A 20,240-nucleotide genomic window follows, 5' to 3' on the forward strand; every position below is an offset into this window, starting at 1 on the left:
GATCACTTGGAACCAGTACACGCTCGTCTCCGTCTGCTTTGGGGCAGAGAGAAATCCCACAACAGTAGGAAGCAGGAAGAAATGGTGGAGTGGTAGCGTTATCAATTACAGGAAATATTTTGGCATTACAGCCTAAGGACTTCATTGGAAAAATGGTCCAAAAAAGAATTTATTTGGAATTGGTTACAATACTGGGAGGATATTACATAAAGGAAAGGACTTGCATTCATGCAGCGCCTTTCACGACCTCAGGACATCCCAAAGTGCTTTACAGCCAATGAAGCACTGTTGAAGTGCAGTCACCATTGTAATGTAATAATAATCATAATCATAATAAACTTTATTGTCATTGTTAGTGCACAAGTGCAGTACAACGAAATGTAGGCTTGCGGCTCCCGAGAGTATACATTTAGATTAAGACATTTAACATTCATTTGGCTTGTAATACATAAACATAATAAAATGCATTGGCAGATGTGCAGGCTTTAGAGTTTATTTGTGGAGTTCAGTAGGATGACAGCCCTGGGAAAGAAGCTGTTCCTAAATCTGGTCGTTCGGGTGCGAATGCATCTGTAGCGTCTCCCAGATGGCAGGAGGGCGAACAGACTGTGGCTGGGGTGGGTAGGGTCTGTGATGATGGTTAGTGACCTCCGTAAACAGCGTTTCTGGTATATGTTCTCTATGGTCGGTAGCCGGGTGCCGGTAATGCGTCGGGCAATTTGTGCACAGCAAGGTACAAATTAGAGAGGCATGTATTAACAATGGAGTCATAATCACAGGAGATTTTAACCACCCAAAAATAGACTGATAGGAAAATGATTTGCGGTTAGAAAGGGGAGGATCTTTTGCAGTGTGTTTTCTCAGTAAGTACAATTCTACTCCAAAAGGAAGGAAGCACTACTTGACCTAGTTTTAAGTTATGAAATAGAGCAGATAGGCAGCCTAACGAGAAGGGAACATTTAACACAATCAACTTCAGTGTAAGTAGAGAAAAGGGAAAAGAGAAAAGTCAAGTGTACTTGAATGGTTAAAAAAAATCTGATTATAGCTCATTATAAAGAGACACTGCCCAAATTAAAGGGGAAAAATGGCAAACTGAACTGTAGATCAGCAATGGGAAGTATTTAAACAGGAAATGGAAAGGTTAGAAACAAGTATAATCAGAAAAAAGTATAAAGGGAATGGATAACCAGATTAGATCATATTTGAATCGAATAAAGGCAATTAGCACTTAGAGCATATAATAAAAAGCCACGGCAATTAATAAAAGTATAGGAAAGATATAAGAGACTGCAAACGCCAAGAGTAGGTGAGAATATTAGCCAAAAAATGGCAAGAAAAAGGCTTTCTGTGGTCACCTTAGTAGTAGGATAGTCAAGGTAGGATCAGGTTGCCAAGACATGAAAGAGGCAAGTTGTAGTGGAGAAGAGAATGGTGCAGATACTAAATAAATAGATTGTCTTAAGAGTTCAGGGGGTGGATATTGGTAATGTAGAACCAGCAGAGGTGGATATTGGTAATGTAGAACCAGCAGAGGTGGATATTGGTAATGTAGAACCAGCAGAGGTGGATATTGGTAATGTAGAACCAGCAGAGGTGGATATTGGTAATGTAGAACCAGCAGAGGTGGATATTGGTAATGTAGAACCAGCAGAGGTGGATATTGGTAATGTAGAACCAGCAGAGGTGGGTCTAGAACAGGTGGTTGAGGTCATTTACACTAAAGACCCAAGATTGACTCTGGAAGTATGTGTCTTAGATACATATACGATATACTCTCACTTTCTCCTGGCTGGTCCTTGTAGGTCCTGGACAGGGAGATCTGGAAGGTGGGAGAAATTTGTAACACCTTCCTCAGTGAGTCTCAATGGTACTTTATAAATGGCTGTTCTGGACAGCGGCCTGGCTATCCCAAGGGTGGAGATGCAGATTTTCCTGACAGTTGTGGAGAAGTTGGAAGCAATACTCGTCTTCAGTTCTTTCTCATATTTGGACTTTCAGAAGGCTTTCGATAAGGTCCCGCATAAGAGATTAGCGTGTAAAGTTAAGGCACATGGGATTGGGGGCAAGGTACTGACTTGGATAGAGAACTGGTTGGCAGACAGAAAGCAAAGAGTTGGAATAAACGGGTCTTTTTCCGAGTGGCAGGCAGTGACGAGTGGAGTACCGCAGGGATCGGTCCTTGGACCCCAGCTATTCACAATATATATTAATGATCTAGGCAAGGGAACTAGATGTAATATCTCCAAGTTTGCAGATGACACAAAACTGGCTGGACGTGTGTGCTGTGAGGAGGATGCCGAGAAACTCCAGGATGATTTGGACAGGTTGGGTGATTGGGCAGAAGCATGGCAGATGCAATATAACGTGAATAAATGTGAGGTTATCCACTTTGGTGGCAAAAACAGGAAGGCAGATTATTATCTGAACGGCAATAGATTGGGAGAAGGGGAAGTGCAACGAGACCTGGGTGTCCTTGTGCACCAGTTGCTGAAGGTAAGCATGCAGGTGCAGCAGGTGGTTAAGAAGGCAAATGGTATGTTGGCCTTCGTAGTGAGAGGGTTTGAGTACAGGAACAAGGATGTCTTGCTGCAGTTGTACAGGGCCTTGGTGAGACCACATCTTGAGTATTGTGTGCAGTCTTGGTCACCTTATCTGAGGAAGGATGTTCTTGCCATGGAAGGAGTTCAGCGAAGATTCACCAGGCTGATACCTGGAATGGCAGGAATGACGTATGAGGAGAGATTGGGTCAATTGGGCTTATACTCGCTGGAGTTTAGAAGAATGAGAGGGGATCTCATTGAAACTTATAAAATTCGGACAGGACTGGACAGACTAGATGCAGGAAGGATGTTCCCGATGGTCGGGGAGTCCAGAACCAGGGATCACAATCTAAGGATAAGGGGTAAGCCATTTAGGACAGAAATGAGGAGGAATTTCTTCACCCAGAGAGTGGTGAACCTGTGGAATTCTCTACCACAGAAGGCAGTAGAGGCCAATTCATTAAATATATTCAAGGAGTTAGATATATTTCTTAAGGCTAAAGGGATCAAGGGGTATGGGGAGAAAGCAGGGCCAGTGTACTGAATTTGGATGATCAGCCATGATCGCATTGAATGGCAGAGCAGGCTCGAGGGGCCAAATGGCCTACTCCTATCTTCTATGTTTCTATAGTACAAGACTGCCACCGCCGAGGTTCTGATCAAATGGAGGGTGAGCAGTGGGTTCAGATGTACGTCGTCATACCGCCTTTGAAATAGACAGCAAGTTCGGGACTTCCGCGTGCGTTTGCGTATGTGCATGTGCTGAATGCCAAACTTGCGATCGGTCAAGTTCCGACTTGACAGATCATCCGCTCCGACTGCATTATCCTCATTGCTGGCGCAGAGTTGGGCTAATTGCCCAGCAATTACGCGTGAAAATTTTACAGCTAGTGCAAACAGGCGCAGGAGCCTGCTTGCGCAGTGTGGGGGACATCCATGGTGAAAATAGATTTTCCTCCCCTTGAAAGTTGACTACTGCATTATTTTACAGCAGAAAATCCTTGTTCTCAGTCCCATGAGTAAAAGTGAAAGGGTACAGAAATTGGTCCTTCAATAAATTGTGCGGAATAGTGTTTGTCTATCAATAACTTAACAGATTTTCAATTGTGTGTTCGGTATTGAAATGCTAGATTTGCATCCTTCATGTGGCTGAAAATTCAAGTCATTCATTAATCACCACTTAATTCGAACTGTCAGAGTCTCATCTTTGCTGCCATTTCATTATTTGCCAAGTTCCTGCTTATCATCTGCTAAATCAACAATCTGAGAAAGACCATGTTGCAGGAGGTAACCTTTCATGGTACAAAATGCATAAAAGCTTTTATCAACCGCATGTCATTAGCTGCCAACTCCAATATTCCCCCTAGAAAATAGCACAGTATCTAGTGGGGGTGAATGAGCGACCTTCTACTTCCTGATTGAAGCACCGCCCCATATGATCCCAGGTACGCTTATGCACACGGTGCGCCCCTGGGATCCATGGGCCATAGGAGCAGAAGGAGGCCATTCAGCCCCTCGAGCCTGTTCCGCCATTCAATGAGATCATGGCTGATCTGTGACCTAACTCCATATGCCCGTCTTTGGCCCATATCCGGCCCATATCCCTTAGTACCTTTGGTTAACCAAAAGCTATCAATCTCTGATTTAAAATTAACAACTGATCTAGCATCAACTGCCGTTTGCAGAAGACAGTTCCAAACATCTACCATCCTTTGTGTGTAGATGCGTTTCCTAATTTCACTCCTGAAAAGGTCTGACTCTAATTTCTAGACTCGGCCCCCTAGTCCTAGACTCCCCAACCAGTGGAGAATGCTTTCTCTCTCTCTACCCTATCTGTTTCCCCTTAATATCCTGAAAACTTCGATCAGATCACCCCTTAACCTTCTAAATTCTAGGGAAGACAACCAGAATGCCAGTAGTACCCACTATGCTGCGCTCAACTCTGCAGTGTCTGACAGAAAGTTCACACGTGGGGCCTTGCACCAGGCAAGTGCGAATTCCTTTTGGAGGTCGCTGGCGTACTCCATAGCTATGCCGCCGACCACAATTTCTTGGCCATTATGTTTGGTTGAAGGAACATGCTTGTTTACTGCGTTGCAGAGTTACTTACTTCCATCACCTTCACGAGAAATGACGCATACAACCTTTGATAATGTGCTCGAGTTTTAGTGTTTTGGCTGTAAAACAGTGAACACGACCCTAAAGCAAGCATTTGTGCAGACCAAATAATGGAAAATGGAATTTATAAAAATGGACGGAGAGAATAAGTGGCTCCAAAAACAAGTTGTGAATAGCCAGATTGGCAATGAAACGCCTTGGCCGAGGCAACTCGAAAATTTAATGTCTTGGACAATCACAGGGACAGACAGGACTGGAGAAAGTGACGCCCTGAGCTGATTAGTGAACGGGAAGAAGGCCTGCCAAAGAAAGGTCGGCCAATTGAAGGCAAAACTGCAGTTTCCTACATTACAACAGTGACTACACTTCAAAAGTACTTCATTGGGTGTACAGCGCTTTGGGACGTCCGGAGGTGGTGAAAGGCGCTGTAAACATAGAAGCCCGCTCCGCCATTCAATGAGAACATGGCTGATCATCCAAATTCAGTACCCTATCCCTGCCTTCTCCCCATATCCCTTGAGCCTTAAGAAATATATCTAACTCCTTCTTGAATATATTTAATGAATTGGCCTCAACTGCCTTGTGTGGTAGAGAATTCCACAGGTTCACCACTCTCTGGGTGAAGAAATTCCTCATCTCAGTCCTAAATGGCTTACCCCTTATCCTTAGACTGTGAAATGCGAGTCCTCTCTTTCTGTAGAGGTACCAATGGAAAAAAAAAAAAAGCTACTGACTGTAACATAAAGGTAGTGGCCAAACTCCGCAGCCATATCAGTGATGGAAATTCCAATAAGCCTTGGGATCCTAGTAAGGCATTTTTTGCATTACTCAACCAGAGGTCAGGTCAGTGAATGTAGAGAGGCAACGTTGTGTAAAATGTTTCAGCGGCCCAAGCTCCACTCCCAGAAAGTTCCACTTATGTTTTATAAACAAAAGGGGCTTGTGTCCCATAGCAAAGAACACTGAGCTCCAGGCAGATGGGCGAGGAAATACCGCAAGTGTGCGAGTGGGTGAGGAAGCAGAACTCCGGGCAGTAGGAATAAAATAAATGTCTTTAAAATTATGAAAGGTTTTGAGCCTTACTCTGTTGAGCGCTAAGAGATGGTAGCAGTTTGGTGCTGCAGATGGCCTCCGTGCTTCTTCTGTTAAGGCTGCGTGTGTACAGGATTTCACCAATCTATGGTGCCTGTCACTGTTTAGTAGCTTGGTAACATTCAGTGCCTAGGTTGCACAGGAGGAATAACTGCGAGGTTATACCTATCAGGAAAGGATGAACAGGCTGGGTCTCTTTTCTCTTGAAAAAGAGAAGGTTGAGGGGTGACCTAATAGAGGTCTTTAAAATTCTGAAAGGTTTTGATAAGAGTAGACGCACAGAGAGAGTGTTTCCACTTGTGGGGAAGAGCGTAACTAGAGGCCATCAATATAAGATAGTCACCAAGAAATCCAATTGGGAATTCAGGAGAAACTTCTTTACCCAGGTTGAAGCGAATAGTATAGATGCATTTAAGGGGAGGCTAGATAAGCACGAGGGAGGAGAGAATAGAGGGTTATGTGCTGATGGAGCTAGATGAGGAAGGATGGGAGGAGACTCAAGTGGAGCATAAACGCCGGCATGGGCTGATTGGGCCGAATGGCCTGTTTCTTTGCTGTAAATTCAATATAATTCCGTGAATAGCTTTTCCCCCCCCCCCCCAATTGTGCGCACGGATTGTGCTGGAGCGTGGTGCTCACTGGTAGCTCCTGGAAATTGTAGTCCAATTCTTTAGCATAATTCTCAAGGCCTGGCATGGGCCTTTGAAATATTATAGGCATAACCTGGTATGGGCAAGGGGCCAGGAAGGTTTGTGAGGCCCAAAGGGCGGCAGCAAGTTTTTGCAGCGAGTACAAGATGGGATAGATAGGTTTATGGGGAGGATTAATGATTTTACAGCAAGCTATGTAATGCTTTATTATGCTTATTACAATACCTTTATTATTACAGGATGCATTAGTGATGAAAGATGATGGCATATTTTGAACGATTGAACTGGTTCCCCTTTTTCGATTGACAGCGTTTGCAGACTGCTCGCCGCTGATTGATAAGTTTTTACACCGGGTTCAGCAGTTCCTCAATGGAAAGTTTTACGCCTGCATTTATTACAGGGCAGTAAAAGTAATTTGTGTGATGCACTTTTAAGTGTTTCTCAGACCTGATAAGAATCTGTACAAACGCACGCCTGTCTTTTTTTTTTACATAGAAACATAGAAGATAGGAGCAGGAGGGGACGGGGCGGGGGGGGTGGATGGGGGGGGGGGGGGGGGGACTGGCTCGCTATATTTCCAGTCGCAATTTGTTGTTGGTTTATAAATACTGTACAACATTTGAGCCGAGCGGGTGCAAGTGTGTCGCAGAAATCTACAGAGCAGACCGACTCTTGACGTGTGACGCACTAAGCATGCACCAAGACGCAAGGTTTTCATACATAAAGGTTTCATTAAGTTTATCATTGATCGCCATTGTTTTGTATCACATCGCATCAACAAGGCTATTCATTTTAAAAGGAACTTTAGTCACATCTCCTGGTACTGACGAGAATAACTTAAACTCAACTGTTCATCAGAAATCGGCAGGAAAGGACGGTTACTTGCTGCAATTAGAAAGCAATTGGTGACGTTTCCATTTCGCACCTCGGCCACCCTTCAGACCTTTCCACCTCGGCCACCCTTCAGACCTTTCCACGAAAGGCCAAAGGTGGTGCTAAAACTGTGGGCAGTTTTGCGCTGAGGACTTGCCGTACTAGGAATTGCCCTAAAATTACTTCACATTAAATGCTTAAAGGCAGCAGAGAGAGCAGAGTTTGGTCCCCATCAATCTGGGCTGGATTCGAACCCAGGTTCCAACAGGTAAAAATGCTGGATTCACCATCCCACTGCACAGTAAAACCATGGCGGACTTCATTTCCAACGTATTCGCGCAAGATGCTTTTCCCTGCCTGAAGTTTGATCAAAAAAATTAAACAAGCAATTTGTTGTAAAAGATCATTTTAGATTCTCAAAGAGAACATCTGCCCTGAGCAATGAATAATGGTCCCGGGAGGTGGTGCCCAGGTCACTCCAGGGTCACAATGTGATGACTCCTCCAATGAGGGCGGCGGCATTGCTGTGTCGCACTTCTGGAGCTATGCAAATCTGTGGCAAGCATATTCAGTGATCTTGGGTGAGACTTTCCATTCTCAAAAGATCTCGGTTAATAACTGCAGGTTTCCACCCAATAATGGCCGCTGGAGCTTGAATTAACAGGAAGCTTTTTTTTCCAACAATGCTCGAGATTGATAGCTAACACTTGCGGAACAAGTTTGTTCCGTGAAATTATCACCCACGCTCCCTACTCAGAGTTGGCAAAAACACTAACTGACTGACTATTGTGAAATGGAAAGGGATGCTGATTATGCATGTGGCTTATCCTTACGATAGTGAATCGGTAAGGATGTGATTTCACGGTTGAAGAAACTAGCTTTTGGGGGGGGGGGGGGGGAAAAAGAGGAATGGAAGAAAGATGAAAAAGACTGGCAGATGCACTGGTGCTCAGCTCTTTAGAGAATGAGCGACTCAACGCAAGGGAAACAACATTGGCCACACACTCCAACTTTAGAAGGCCGGAACTGCAAAAGGTTCCAAAAAATAAACCTGCGCTTTGACATTTGTGTCATGTCCCATTTCCGAGACCCAATTTGTGCGGTTCTGAAGTCGACAAACTTTACAGCCGTTCTGTCTTCGCTATGGCTGATAGCTATTGGTAGGACTCTTGGCGTTCCCTGCTCATCAGATGCCCTGCCAAGTCACAACACAGAAAGATGTCAAAGTACAGGCCAGATCTGTGGCCAGTGGGATTGGAAACCTTGCTGTTTGTTATCGAACCCAAACATTCATATTATAACGGGAAGGGCATGTAAATTTAGCGAGACAGAACTCCCTCCTCCCATCATTGATTGACTGCCCTCCTGAAAGAAGAGTTACGTTCTGGAAAGGGTGGAGATGCGGGGGTGGGCGGGCGGGGGTTCCAGTCTGTAAGCCCGAGACAGCCTGTCTCTAGTTGGCAAAGATTTCCCCCATGGGAATCCAGATGTTCTTGCACTGCGTAGCATGGTATAGGAACTCTTCTCCTGCCCCCTGCCGAGGGTTCCACCAGTCACGCTGGATCCCATAGTTCACCCAGGTCCGCTTCACGTTTTCAGCCGATGACCACTCAACAAACTTTGACCCCTACAGAAGACAACAAAAAAGAGAATTTTTTTTTATATATAAAAGTGAAGGAGCCAAATGATGGGCCACAGCCCACGATGTAGGATTTCACCAAGGCCGTGGATTAGACGCTGACCGTTAAACCTCTGGGACACAGAACAGAACGAACAAACTTGCATTTATTTAGTATCTTGCAGAACCATAGAACATTCAAAAATGCCTTGCAGCCAATTAATTACGTTTGAAGTGGAGTCACTGTTGTAATGTAGGAAATGCAGCAGCCACTTTGCGCACAGCAAGCTCCCACACACAGCAACGAGATAAATGACCAGATGCTGGTCGAGGGATAAATGATGGCCAGGACACCAGGGGGAACTCCCTGCTCTTCTCTGAAATAGTGCCGTGGGATCTTTTATGTCCACCCAAGAGGACAGACGTGGGCCTCAGTTTAACGTCTCATCCGAAAGGCATACTGAGGGAGTGCTGCACCGTTACCACTTCTCACGTTGAGGAGAGTCTACATACTCAGACTGCACATGCACTATCCAGATGTTTATCGAACTATCCATCGTTAATTCAGTTCAACACTAAAGACTTTAGCCTTGATCCTGCTGGCACAGCCTGAAATCAACAAGTTGGTTTTCTCCCCTCCTCGTCGGAAGGTGCCCATTCCTGCTGCGGTACGGTTCACTGGTGCCCGCAGCGCTCTCATGCCTTGTCCAAATGGCCATTCCCCAGCTGTATGCCTGGACAAGAAGTGAAGGAATCACAACCACCTACCGCACACACACTTTTGAACAAGGGTCACAGGATAGGGAATTCCTGGCTGGTTTTCCCTTCTTAGCCCAGGGTCACGGGAAGAAAGAACGAGCATTTCTATAGCGCCTTTCACGACCTCAGGACATCCCAAAGTGCTTTACAACCAGTGATGTACTTTAGAAGTGTAATGTAGGAGGCTAATTATAGCAACCAAACAATGGCCCTCCTGCATTAACAAAATCAGAGTCAGGAATTGAGTTCTTCTGACCTGCCTGGCGATGCCTTTACCAATTTAACCCTCCCGGGCAGCTGCTCAAATTGATTTTCAACTTGCTGTTGCTTCGCACTCAGAGGTTAAATATTAGCGGTTACAAGCCTCAGTTACTGACCTATATTGTGACAGGAAAATGAATTCGGGCACTGTGCCAACACGAATTAGGGGAATTACACAAACTACACGCAAACAGGACACAGGAGCAGATGGGACCTTGTGAGGTCAATTATAAAAATACCACAGAAGAACTGAAGTAATAGCAAAGTTCAGAAGCGAATCGATCAACTGAATCCAACAGTTAAAAGCTAGGTCATACAATGTAAGCATCCACCTCATGTTCCCGCATGAGTCATTCTTGGTTGACCCTTTCAGTGGAGGGAGGGAAAAAAAGGGAAAATGCTAGAATCTATTATTAAGGACGCGGTAACAGGGCCCTTAGAAAATAATAATAGGATTGGGCAAAGTCAACACGGATTTATGAAAGGGAAATCGCGTTGGACGAATCTGTTAGAGTTTTTTGAGGATGTAACTAGCAGAATAGATGAGGGGGAACCAGTGGATGTGGTGTATTTGGATTTTCAGAAGGCATTCGATAAGGTGCCACACAAGAGGTTATTAAACAAAATTAGGGCTCATGGGATTGGGGGTAATATACTAGCAGGGATTGAGGATTGGTTAACGGACAGAAAACAGAGAGTAGGAATAAACGAATCATTTTCGGGTTGGCAGGCTGCAACTAGTGGGGTACCGCAAGGGTCAGTGCTTGGGCCTCAGCTATTCACAATCTATATCAATGATTTAGATGAGGGGACCAAATGTAATATATCCAAGTTTGCTGATGATACAAAACTAGGTGGGAATATAAGTTGTGAGGAGGATGCAAGGAGGCTTCAAGGGGATATAGACAGGCTAAGTGAGTGGGCAAGAACATGGCAAATGGAATATAATGTGGAGAAATGTGAAGTTATCCACTTTGATTTAAAAAATACTCTGCTTTTCAATTTTTTCTATGGTGAGAGATTGGGAAATGTTGGTGTTCAGAGGGACCTGGGTGTCCTTGTACACGAATCACTGAAAGTTAACATGCAGGTACAGCGAGCAATTAGGAAAGCAAATGGTATGTTGGCCTTTATTACAAGAGGATTTGAGTATAAGAGTCAAGACTCTTACTGCAATTATATAGGGCCCTGGTGAGACCACGCCTGGAGTACTGTGTACAGTTTTGGTCGCCTTACCTAAGGAAGGATATACTTGCCATAGAGGGAGTGCAACGAAGGTTCACCAGACTGGTTCCTGGGATCGGGGGTTTGTCCTATGAGGAGAGATTGAGTAGACTAGGCCTATATTCTCTGGAGTTTAGAAGAATGAGAGGTGATCTCATTGAAACATACAACATTCTTACAGGGCTTGACAGGGTAGATGCAGGGAGGATGTTCCCCCTGGCTGGGGAGTCTAGAACCAGGGGTCACAGTCTCAGAATAAGGGCTCGGCCATTTAGGACTGAGATGAGGAGAAATTTCTTCACTCAGAGGGTGGTGAATCTTTGGATTCTCTACCTCAGAGGGCTGTGGAGGCTCAGTCATTGAGTATATTCAAGGCTGAGATCGATAGATTTTTGGACTCTAAGGGAATCGAGGGATATGGGGATCGGGCGGGAAAGTGGAGTTGAGGTCGAAGATCAGCCATGATCTTATTGAATGGAGGAGCAGGCTCGAGGGGCTGTATGACTTACCCTGCTCCTAGTTCTTAATCGCTGGCAAAGGCTTGAACAAGAGCGATCAAATAGTAAATCTGATAATTCTTTTAAACAATTGAAAGGTTTTCTGATGGGCAGACTCTCTTCATAGACCCATAAGGTACAAGGCTTGTTTTGTTACCATTTGAACAGCCGCGCTCTTTGAAATGACATACAGTACAGATCTTTCCACTACGGAAAGAGTTACCGTTATTGAATACAGGTCAATGATCCGACTGCCCTAACTATTCCTCAGATCCAAAAGTACAGGGACTGATATTTAGCAGTAACATTAAGAACCTAAAGAGGGGGTGTGCATACATTGCTGCTATTTTTATTCACCAGAGCGGAAACATTGTCATGAACACACAGTGTCACCCTCTAGCTATCTACCCTATATGGAAAGTGAGAGGGCGTTGGCTGCATACACTCCACACTCAGCAGCAAGGTTCAGATGAGATTTTGGTGTGCTTTAGAAGTGATGCGCTTAATCCCCACAACCTCCTCTGTACGGAAACAGTGACTGCTGCTGCAGGTCAGTACTCCCTGCCTGTAGCGGGGAAATATCACGAGTTTCCAAATATTCAGGTTTAAATCAATCTCACAGCACAACCACTGGCCTGAAATAAATTGAGGTCAGCATTTATTTCGGTAATACCAAGAAAATGCCAAATTTAAAGCCCTATTACAATCTACAGGCTTCTCGCCAACCCACACAAGCCTTTACTAAACCACACGGAGATACCCAACTTCCCCAAACTCCAGCTCCTGACTATATTCTGCCTGGGTTAATAGGTCAACTGGTTTCCAGCACCTTCCCCATGTGGTACTAACTGTAAGGATCCATTTCTTACACTGTAAGATGCCCAGATTTTAAAACTAAGAGACACCTGCAAGCACTGATAAAACACTGTCGTCGAAACCTTCAAAATAACCAGCTTAAATGGCGATGATAAATTGACCCTTAGTGTTAGGGGGATTAAATACGTGGGGTTACGGGGATAGGGTGGGATATGTGTTGGTGTAGGGGGTTACAGGGATCGGGTGGGATATGTGTCGGTGCAGGCTCGATGGGCCGAAATGGCCTCTATCTGCACTGTGGGGTTTCTGTGATTCTGTGATTGTGTGATCACAACCAATGTGTAAGGATCAAAAGAATGTTTACTGTCACAAAATGCATTATGAAATCAAATCACCTTGCCAAAACCACCCAATTCACACATCCTCTGTGTACGGTTAAACCCCCTCATTACCATTAGGAGTGTCAAACCGTGGCTCGGTTGGTCATGGGTTCAGGTCTCGCTCCAGAGACTTGAGCACAAAAATCCAGGCTGACACTCCCAGTGCAGTACTGAGGGAGCGCTGCACTGTCGGAGGTGCCGTCTTTCGGACGAGGCGTTAAACCGAGGCCCTGCCTGTTCTCTCAGGTGGACGCAAAAGATCCCATGGCACTATTTTGAAGAGGTGCGGGGGAGTTCTCCCCAGTGTCCTGGGGCCAATATTTATCCCTCAATCAACAATAACAAATGCAGATTATCTGGCCATTATCACATTGCTGTTGGTGGCAGCTTGCTGTGCGCAAATTGGCTGCTGCGTTTCCTACATTACAACAGTGACTACACTTCAAAAGTACTTCATTGGCTGTAAAGGGCTTTGGGACATCCGGCGGTTGTGACAGGCGCTATAGAAATACAAGTATTTCTTTTTATTCATCATATAATCTTGAATGAGCTACAAGGCCATTACCTACCTGCAGTCGCACGGTTTTAAAAAGGAACATTTAAATATGCACCACAGCAACCAGTAAAGGTGAACTGGAACTGTTCGGTTTACTGCACAGAAACTATTCACTCTGCACACTGTCTTTTCGTCCAACCTCACAGCAGCTCGTGCTAGGTATATTCAGAACCTGTGTCTCAAGCACTAGTTTGATCACCGTAGCTAACATGTCTGTGAAACAGCAGAGTTTCAACTGAGGGGCAACGGCCTTATCATCATCTTCCCAAGTTCCTGTTGCAGTTTTCAATTTTAATTAAATTTATTCAACTACATTTTAAAACCACTACGTAAAATATGAAACTATATATTATCAACACATAATGTAACACGACAGGGACTGACTCTACACCTCATCGAACTCAATGATGTAGATCAGGCTTAAAAACATTGAAAGTTTGCTCGTGGTTTATAATGCAATCTGAACCCCTCAATTAGACTCCACCCTGAAACCTGCCCCAGGTATCGGTTGTTCTACATAGAAACCATCCCAAGCCCTATTAGATTCCAGCCATTAGCTTACTTCCTGGCATTTGTTATTCTATATAGAAACCATCAGAAACCCTGGATTAGATTCCAGCCTTTAGCTCGCTTCCTGGTATCTGTTATTCCCTGGCAACTACCTGAGGCTGAACCAGACTGTTCGCAACCTTCGTATCATATTTGACCCCGTGATGAGCTTCCAACCACATAACCGCGCCTTCACTAAGACCGCCTACTTCCACCTCCGTAACATCGCCCGACTCTGCCCCTGCCTCAGCTCATCTGCTGCTGAAACCCTTTGTTACCTCTAGGCTCGACTATTCCAACGCACCCCTGGCTGGCCTCTCATCTTCCACCCTCCATAAACTTCAGCTCATCCAAAACTTGACTGCTCGTGTCCTAACTCGCACCAAGTCCCGTTCGCCCATCACCCCCTGTGCTCGCCGACCTACATTGGCTCCCAGTTAAGCAACGCCTCGATTTTAAAATTCTCATCCTTGTTTTCAAATCCCTCCATGGCCTCGCCCCCTCCCTGTCTCTGTCATCTCTTCTGGCCCTACAACCCTCTGAGATCTCTGCGCTCTTCCAATTCTGGCCTCAATTATAATCGGCAGCCGTGCCTTCAGTTGCCGAGGACCTAAGCTCTGGAATTCCCTCCCTAAACCTCTCCGCCTCTCTCTCTCCCCTCCTTAAAACCTACCTCTTTGATCAAGCTTTTGGTCATCTGTCCTCATATCTCCTTATGTGGCTTGATGTCAAAATTTAGTTTGATTACGCTCCTGTGAAGTGCCTTGGGATGTTTTACTATGTTAAAGGTGCTATATAAATGCAAGTTGTTGTTGTAGAAACCACCAGAAACCCGACTAGACTCCTGCTTGTAACTCACTTTCTGATTTGTCCTGTGTGCTTTTCCTTCAATAAAACTGCAACAAGCAGCTTGTGAAGACGGACATGCCCTCAATTCTTGACCATTAAAACTGCTTTCGCCCTCCTTTCCCAGCCTCCCCTCTCTATGACCCAGCAGAACAGACATTCCCAATTCGGAGTGCCGCACGTGTCCCCATGGGAAGCAGTCGCACAGCAGCAGTTACCTTTTCGGAACCGAAGTACCACATGGCTTGGACATCTTGATGCTCAACCAGGAATTTACTCAGGTGGTCTCGAGATCCAGTCAGAATATTCACAACACCGGCAGGAAGATTGGACGTTTCAAAGACCTGCATAAGAAAAGATAGGAGTTCTTCGGTTGAAATGTGGAATGCTCATGTGAATTAGCCTGGCTTTAAACCACAGGCTTGTTTCCAAGATAATTTTAAAATATGGGTAATTTTCTGATAATGATTAAGACTATTTCCAATTACTAAAAAGTCACCACTGCAGTTCTGGATTTGGAAGGATGGTTCCACCACCATAAACATTCACTCCCTCCACCACCGGCGCACCGTGGCTGCAGTGCGTACTATCTACAAGATGCACTGCAGCAACTCGCCAAGGCTTCTTCGACAGCACCTCCCAAACCCACGACCTCTTCCACCTAGAAGGACAAGGGCAGCAGGCGCATGGGAACACCACCACCTCCAAGTCACACACCATCCTGACTTGGAAATATATCGACCATTCCTTCATCGTGGCTGGGTCAAAATCCTGGAACTCCCTCCCTAACAGCACTGTGGGAGCACCTTCACCACACGGACTGCAGCGGTTCAAGAAGGCGGCTCACCACCACCTTCTCAAGGGCGACTAGGAATGGGCAATAAATGCCGGCCTTGCCAGCGACGCCCACATCCCGTGAATGAAGAAAAAATGTCATGAAGGTATAAAGCTAAATTAGAAAACGATAAAAAAAAAAAAATCGTATATGTCAGTTTGTAGGTTTGAATCTAGCATAAAACAGATAGGATTTTTAAAGTTACCTCTGGACAGCACAGAATAATAGCACATCAGCCTTTTACCTCTGAACATTAGGTTAGCTCTAGCCAAACTGTCTGTCCAGTGCATAATCAGTTTGTTTTTGCAGGAGGAATGCAAGTAAGTCGTTGTTGGCCAGCGTTGAATCCACAAATTAGTTGGACAAGTCTGGAGCACAAAACTGGGCATGTGGAGACAGCTCTTAGGATCGAGGTGAATTTTATAGAACAGGGTAGCAGAAGCTTCATTCTGTATCCAACACATGTCATGCCTGACTGAGTGTGCTTGGTGCCAACACTGACAAACACCAGCACTGGTATTCCTCGCCGTAATGAGCACGGTAAGTTATTTTTTGGGGGTCATTCTGGTAACCAGTTCAGAGTGTCACTGAGGAAATGACCAGATAATCTGCTTTGATTGAGGGTCAGCTGGAGAATTCCCCTGCTTTTGACGTGTAGTCACTGCTGCACAGGCAAACACAGCAGCCAGTTTGCACGTCGCCAGGTCCCACAGACAGCAATGGAATGAATGACCTGTTGGTGTCTGTTTGGTGGTGTTGGTTGAGGGGCAAGTGTTGGCTCAGGACACTGCATAGCACTCCCATCCGCCGTGATGCAAGACATGGGGAGAAGAGAGAACAGGAATCTATTTGTATTTTGGGGCGTGGTTCTGGGATCCATGGCAGCCCACAGATCAAACAAACAGTGCGTGAAATGAAGCTCGGCTATGTGCAGAATCCAAGCCACGCATTTAACAACATGTAGCAACAGCGTTGTTCAACCCTTTACTTCCTCCAGCTAGTTGGGCTGCTCTAAGATGCTTATCAATCCACGTCCGTAGATAGGTGATTACTGACGGCAGCTCTGAGGAGGAACAGTCAACGTGCTACAGACAACCCGCTAAAGGTTCACGTCCAGAGTAGGGCAGCGGGCAGCTCTACCACTTGAGCCCGAGTGGAAGTAGTGCACTGCTACAGGGAATAGAGGAGAGCCGTCAGACCAACAGGCACCTGTAGCTTGGCGTCCCTGACGCCATAGTGCAAGAGATCCCAAAACTTACTTGAGCTAGGTTTACATGAGATTTTTACTGTAAAGACATCTATCACCAAACCCCAATATCTGGGCGGATTGATCATTTTTCTCTCTCCACGGTTCTCGCCTACTGAAGGCACTGACTTAACTGCCCCATGGGTGCCAGGACACCTCTGGTGAGCCTCGCTCAAATACGCAGTCTTCATGTGTGAACCTAGACAGCATGCTATTTGAGCATGAAGGCATCACAGCGGAGCGCAATCCTGCCCTCACTAAAAATTCCTCCCTGCACTTTTCAGCACAGGGTCCTGGGGCAGCAGGAACTCTCCCTAATCAAGGGTTGCAGGGCCAACAATGGTCCATCTGAGATCAGCTAGCTCAGCATACGCAAGGGATGGAACCTATTACATTGCTGGTCTGTATATATGCATTAGCTGGGTTGAGACTTTCAGAAATTCTAAATTCATGTTGCCGGCCGCACAGCAATACAATCGTTACAGCGCAACCTACTAAGAATGGAGGAAAGGTGGGCAGCCTGCTCAAAGGACAATCAAGATTATCCTCGTTGCTGCACAGATATCTTCAAACACTCGCCTGTACCTGATAGAGTTCCAAGGCTGGCAGAGGATACCTCTCACTGGGGACAATGACGACAGCATTCCCTCGAACGATAGCCGGAGCAAAGAGACTCACAAAGCTGAGCAGGGGGCTCTCATCCGGGCACGCAATGGCTATCACACCAACCGGCTCGCGAACCATGACCGTGGCACCATAAAGCAGGGTTTCCTTCAAGAGAGAGAGAAGGGAAGGGGGAAGAGATGGGTCAGTGTTACAACTGCAAATACCACACCACCTGTGCTGAATGAAGAGATACTCTATAATTATACAGTGAGCAACCCTTACCTTACTGAATGAACAATGACTCCAGACAATTACATAGGCAGCAACACTAACCGTAATGAATAGAGGAACTATGTATAATTACATGGTAACCCTCACCTTGTTGAATGAACAGGAAATTCATAATGCTTACACAGAAGCCTTTATCTTCTGAATGAATAGCTCAATAATGATACAAGGAGTAACACTTGCCCAACAAGGTGATGATAAATCTCACATTATCATTGAATCACAGAATGGTTCCGCCCATCGTGCCGGCTCTTTGAAAGAGCTCTCCAATTAGTCTCACTTCTCCTGCCCTTTCCCCATAGCCCTGAAAGTTTTTCTCCTTCAAGCATTTATCCAATTGCCTTTTGAAAGTTACTATTGAATCTGCTTCCACCGCCCTTTCAGGCAGCACATTCCAGATAACAACAACTCGCTGCATTAAAAAAAAGTCTCCTCGTCTCCCGGCTGGTACTTTTGCCAATCACCTTCAATCTGTGCCCTCTGGTTACCATCTCTCCTGCCACTGGAAACAGTTTCTCCTTATTTACACTATCAAAACCCTTCATGATTTTGAGCGCCTCTATTAAATCTTCCCTTAACCTTCTCTGCTCTAAAGGAGAACAATCCAAGATTCTCCAGTCTCTCCAGATAACTGAAGTCCATCATGGTATCATTCTAGCAAATCTCCTCTACACCCTCTCGAAGGCCTTGACATCCTTCTTAAAGTGCGGTGCCCAGAATTGGACACAATACAGGCGGTGAAGAAGGCAAATGGTATGTTGGCCTTCGTAGCGAGAGGGTTTGAGTACAGGAGCAAGGATGTCTTGCTGCAGTTGTACAGGGCCTTGGTGAGACCACACCTTGAGTATTGTGTGCAGTTTTGGTTGCCTTATCTGAGGAAGGATGTTCTTGCCATGGAGGGAGTTCAGCGAAGATTCACCAGACTGATACCTGGGATGGCAGGAATGACGTATGAGGAGAGATTGGATCGATTGGGCTTGTACTCGCTGGAGTTTAGAAGAATGAGAGAGGATCTCATCGAAACTTATAAAATTCTAACAGGACTAGACAGACTAGATGCAGGAAGGATGTTCCCGATGGCGGGGGAGTCCAGAACCAGGGGTCACAGTCTAAGGATAAGGGGTTGGCCATTTAGGACAGAAATGAGGAGGAATTTCTTCACCCAGAGAGTGGTGAACCTGTGGAATTCTCTACCACAGACGGCAGTAGAGGCCAATTCATTAAATATATTCAAGAAGGAGTTGGATATATTTCTTAAGGCTAAAGGGATCAAGGGATATGGGGAGAAGGCAGGGACAGGGTACTGAATTTGGATGATCAGCCATGATTGCATTGAATGGCGGAGCAGGCTCGAGGGGCCGAATGGCCTACTCCTGCTCCTATCTTCTATGTTTCTATGTTTCCAGCTGGGGCCTAACCAGTGATTTATAAAAACTTAGCATAACTACCTTGCTTTTGTACTCTAAGCCTCTGTTTAGAAAACCAAGGCTCCCATGTGCTTTTTTTTTTAAAAACAGCCTTTTCAACTTGTCCTGCCACCTTCAAAGATTTGTGTACATACACCCCCAGGTCTCTGTGTTCCTGCACCCCCCTTTAAAATGGTACCATTTAGTTTATATTGCCTCTCTGCATTCTTCCTATCAAAATGCATCACTTCACACTTCTCTGCCCATTTCACCAGTCTGTTTATGTCTTCCTGAAGTCTGTTACTATATTCCTCACTGTTTACTACATTTCCAAGTTTCGTGTCATCTGCAAACTTTAAAATTATGCCCTGTATACTCAAGTCTAGGTCATTAATATATATATCGAAAAGAGCATTGGTCCTAAAACTGACCCTGGGGAACACCACTGTATACTTCCCTTCAGTCTGAAAAGCAACCGTTCACCACAACTCTCTACTTTCTGTCCCTTAGCCAATTTTGTATCCACGCTGCCACTGACCCTTTAATCCCATGGGCTTTAATTTTGCTAACAAGACTATTATGTGGTACTTGAGCAAACGCCTTTTGGAAGTCCAGATACACCACAACAACAACTGCACTAACTTCATAAACCCTCTCCATTACTTCAATCAAGTTAGTCAAACACGATCTGCCTTTAACAAATCCTTGCTGGCTGTCATTTATTAACTCGTGATTTTTCCAAGTGACAATTAACCATTAGTACAAAGACCAGTGGCAGAAGATTTAAAAAAAAACCCACTTTTTAGAACCAGTCCTGAACGAAATTGGAACAGCAGCACCAATAAAGATAAGGTTTGGAATACTTGGCACTTTGCACAACAGTTTATCTTGCAGCATTTAATGTGCTGCTAAACATAATGAGGGTCACTGGATATACAGGAAACTTTGTGCTATCCGGCACCGACGGGACCGAGCTGTTGCCGTCCCATCAAAACTGCCGGACAAACCAGCGCTAATGTTGAAACATACGGAGATTTTGAGCTCCGTATCTGGCAACAAACCCTGTTGCTTAGCAAC

General features: G+C 45.3%; 1 protein-coding gene across 1 annotated transcript in view; it reads right to left on the minus strand.

Moving 5' to 3' along the window:
• Nucleotides 1-322: 322 nt before the first annotated feature.
• The window catches only part of aldh16a1 (aldehyde dehydrogenase 16 family, member A1), a 68,680-nt gene continuing 48,762 nt past the window's right edge, over nucleotides 323-20,240 (minus strand). The window contains exons 15-17 of the mRNA XM_085969767.1: nucleotides 17,449-17,634; nucleotides 15,001-15,126; nucleotides 323-8,903 (exon numbers count right to left, since the gene is read on the minus strand). Coding sequence (XP_085825893.1) covers nucleotides 8,730-8,903; nucleotides 15,001-15,126; nucleotides 17,449-17,634 — 486 coding nt within the window. The 3' untranslated portion in view covers nucleotides 323-8,729. The remainder of the gene's footprint in view (nucleotides 8,904-15,000; nucleotides 15,127-17,448; nucleotides 17,635-20,240) is intronic.

Source organism: Somniosus microcephalus, chromosome 28, assembly GCF_052327205.1.
Source record: "Somniosus microcephalus isolate GS21.2 chromosome 28, FLI_Smic_1.0, whole genome shotgun sequence".
NCBI classification, from domain to species: domain Eukaryota; kingdom Metazoa; phylum Chordata; class Chondrichthyes; order Squaliformes; family Somniosidae; genus Somniosus; species Somniosus microcephalus.